At 44.3% G+C, this 2711-nt stretch overlaps 1 protein-coding gene across 1 annotated transcript; it reads right to left on the minus strand.

Annotated features, from left to right (window-relative positions):
* Nucleotides 1–144: 144 nt before the first annotated feature.
* LOC108630443 (uncharacterized) lies at nucleotides 145–1152 on the minus strand (the record flags this gene model as incomplete). Its single annotated transcript, XM_018033743.2, has 1 exon — nucleotides 145–1152. A coding segment is annotated over exon 1 (1008 nt), but the record flags the coding sequence as incomplete, so codon positions are not given.
* Between the last annotated feature and the right edge of the window lie 1559 nt (nucleotides 1153–2711).

Genomic DNA, 2711 nt, shown 5'->3' on the forward strand with positions numbered 1-2711 from the left:
AGGTAAAACTTGTTAACGCTTTGTCGTTGCAGGTTCCTCCACCCTGATGCGATTACCCTGGATTTTGTTCGATAAAGGGATGGTGGAACGGGTAGGAGCGCTATTCAGACTTTTTTTAAAGTTCTGGAAGCTTTGGCAACTTACAGTTCCCATCTTGTGATCGTTTTTAAATTTGTTCCGTTCACATATTTTACAGATAGCTTCTGATGAGGAGCACGTACTGGATGGGTGCCCTTGGTGACCGCATTTATAACACCAGTCTATCATATCGATTTCTGACGTGCAGTTATTTCGGACGTGCCCGAAATCCCAGCACTTAAAACATTGGATGGGTCTGTTCTCGAGGGGTAAGAATCTAGCAGTGGACCAGCCAATCAAGGCAGATTGTTTCGATATTAATTTGAAGGCTGCAGTTTCATTACACTTGCACCAGACTGTGGCTGTTCCCCTTGCATTGGGTCGAACTGGGCCCAATATGAAGCTTTCATTATCTCCACATATGGTGCGTAACGTGTTATTAATTTCTTGGTGGGAAGAGGCTAAATCCAGATTCGTTATGAGAAGTTCTTTATACTTTTTAGGACATGAAATATTAACGTCGCCTGAGGAGAAGAGGGAACTGATTTTATTCATTAGCGTGGGACCCAACTCGCCATTGCCCTTCTTAGGGATTTCAAGGAGTAAGCCACCATTCATCGCAGAGCGAGGCTTAATTGAGTCTATACCTAATTCTTGTAAGTTAATGTTCTCTTTGGCCTTTGTTAGGATTTCGCAAAGAGATAAGCTACTATTTTTGTTTGTAGAGATATGGATGACTTCTACATTTCGCGGCTTCTTCATTAGGCGAGAAGGTTGAGGAGTTTTAGGAAGTGTGACAGCTTCAGTTGTAGTGGTGCGCCGGGTATTCAATTTCGGAGAAAGGTTCCTCCTGCCTCTGGATTTCGTAACTTCGGCCCAGCTTTCCGGTAACTGATCTAGAGGTTTATCGGAGTTAACCGTTACTAACGGGGTGTGAGCAGGGATACTCAGGTTCGTTGTTGTGGAAGGTATGCTTGGTGAAGGTAAATTGGAACGTGTATTGGAGGATTGCCGTGGTTTCTCTCCAAGGAGACTCACAATCTCTTTTTTGAAGTTAATAAACTTAACTTCCATGTTTTTGTTTATGGTATCTATTATTTTTTCTAATTCAGATGGACCCATGAACGGAGCAGGGGAGGAAGGCGCCGAAGGGGGAACAAAATCATAGGAAGTTTTGGATGATTGCGTGGATAGTTGGAGTTCGACCGACTTGAGTCGAGATTCAAGTTGTCTTATCCGATCGGTAAGTATCAGGTTCTTTTTAGTTAGAATTTCGGATTTTTTACACTTGTGGTCTTTAGTAGACTCATGAATTAACTGTGAGCAAGTTTTCTTAATTTTTTCTTCGGTTTCTTTTAATATTTTAACGTATCCTCCTTTTAAATTAGAGGAGGTTGAGCGAACGACTTCTATCTTCTTTACGCAGCCAAGAAGTGCTCCAGTTATATTTGAAGAAGTGTCGTCACATTCAGAAGAGATGTTACTCGCTCCTTCGACGTCGGAGATATTGGCGTCGTCATATTCGAGGTCGCTCTTTTTATATGTTTTCTTCTTTCCTCGACTGCTGTTTTGCGAGGATTTAGAACCATTTGCTTCATCTTTTTCAGCACTCTTCGAGGCAAGGGCCCTTTTGCGCTTAATGGAGGAAGTGGATACGGGAAGGGCCTTAGAGAACGATTCGTCGCCTGCTATGCCAGTTAAACCTCGACTGCCAGACGGTGGAGTACGAGTAAGGGAGTGACGAGGCGTATGTCCCAAAACATAGGAGGACATGTCCGGTATGTCGAATTGACTCTTCTCTTTGTCTCTAGTAAGTCTCGAGTCACTATCTTCCTCGGTTGAAGGATTTATGATAGATTTATCATTTGCGTGGATATCGGTATACTCAATTGCAGTTGTGTTGCCACTGAGAGATTTCTCAAAGTGAGCAGTGGGACTGTTCGATTTTTGCGTGGGTTTGGTGACTTGTGTTTTGTTAGTTTGTTTTTTGAAAAATTCCATAATGTAATGTTTTATACCGCTTATACATCAGGGAGCGGGCAGCACGCAGGGGGGTACACCCGTGGCTCTCCTCACTCGGCGGAACTCCGCCGACCCTACGCTAGCTCTTTATCCCCCGGGGAAACACGCACGGGGGATGCTCGCTCGTCAACACAGTTGGAGCTCCGACACTCCAACCCAAGATGTAATACCTGGCCAGGGCCCGAAGGGGGTATTCCCGGTCGTCATGCGCAAGGAAGGCCTCAGCAGTGCGAGGCACACATCAGCCCCCAGTGAAGCAGGGAAACTACGCCGCTGCAGCACCGGGAGCACTCCCAGCCCCCTCAACGCATGCGACAGCCCATACAATCATTCACGCTCACATTCGTACCTAAGGGAACTAGACATAACGAAACACAGAGGGAAATTAAGGACAGGAGAGGATTGGAAAGAAAAGATAGATGTAGGATAGATAGGTAAATAAAAAAAATAGAAGAATAACATACTTATGAGAACTAGGCTTAAGTTAGGATGTCAGAAAACAGCTGGGTATTTGTGACACAGACCTTATATGTTTTAGATTCAAGTAGGGGAGTGTATAGAGCAAAAGAAGTATTAGAGTATAAATAGAACATACAGGCACACAGTGATAC

Source organism: Ceratina calcarata, unplaced genomic scaffold (genome assembly GCF_001652005.2).
Source record: "Ceratina calcarata isolate Rehan_Ccalc_2016 unplaced genomic scaffold, ASM165200v1 scaffold767, whole genome shotgun sequence".
Lineage (NCBI taxonomy): Eukaryota > Metazoa > Arthropoda > Insecta > Hymenoptera > Apidae > Ceratina > Ceratina calcarata.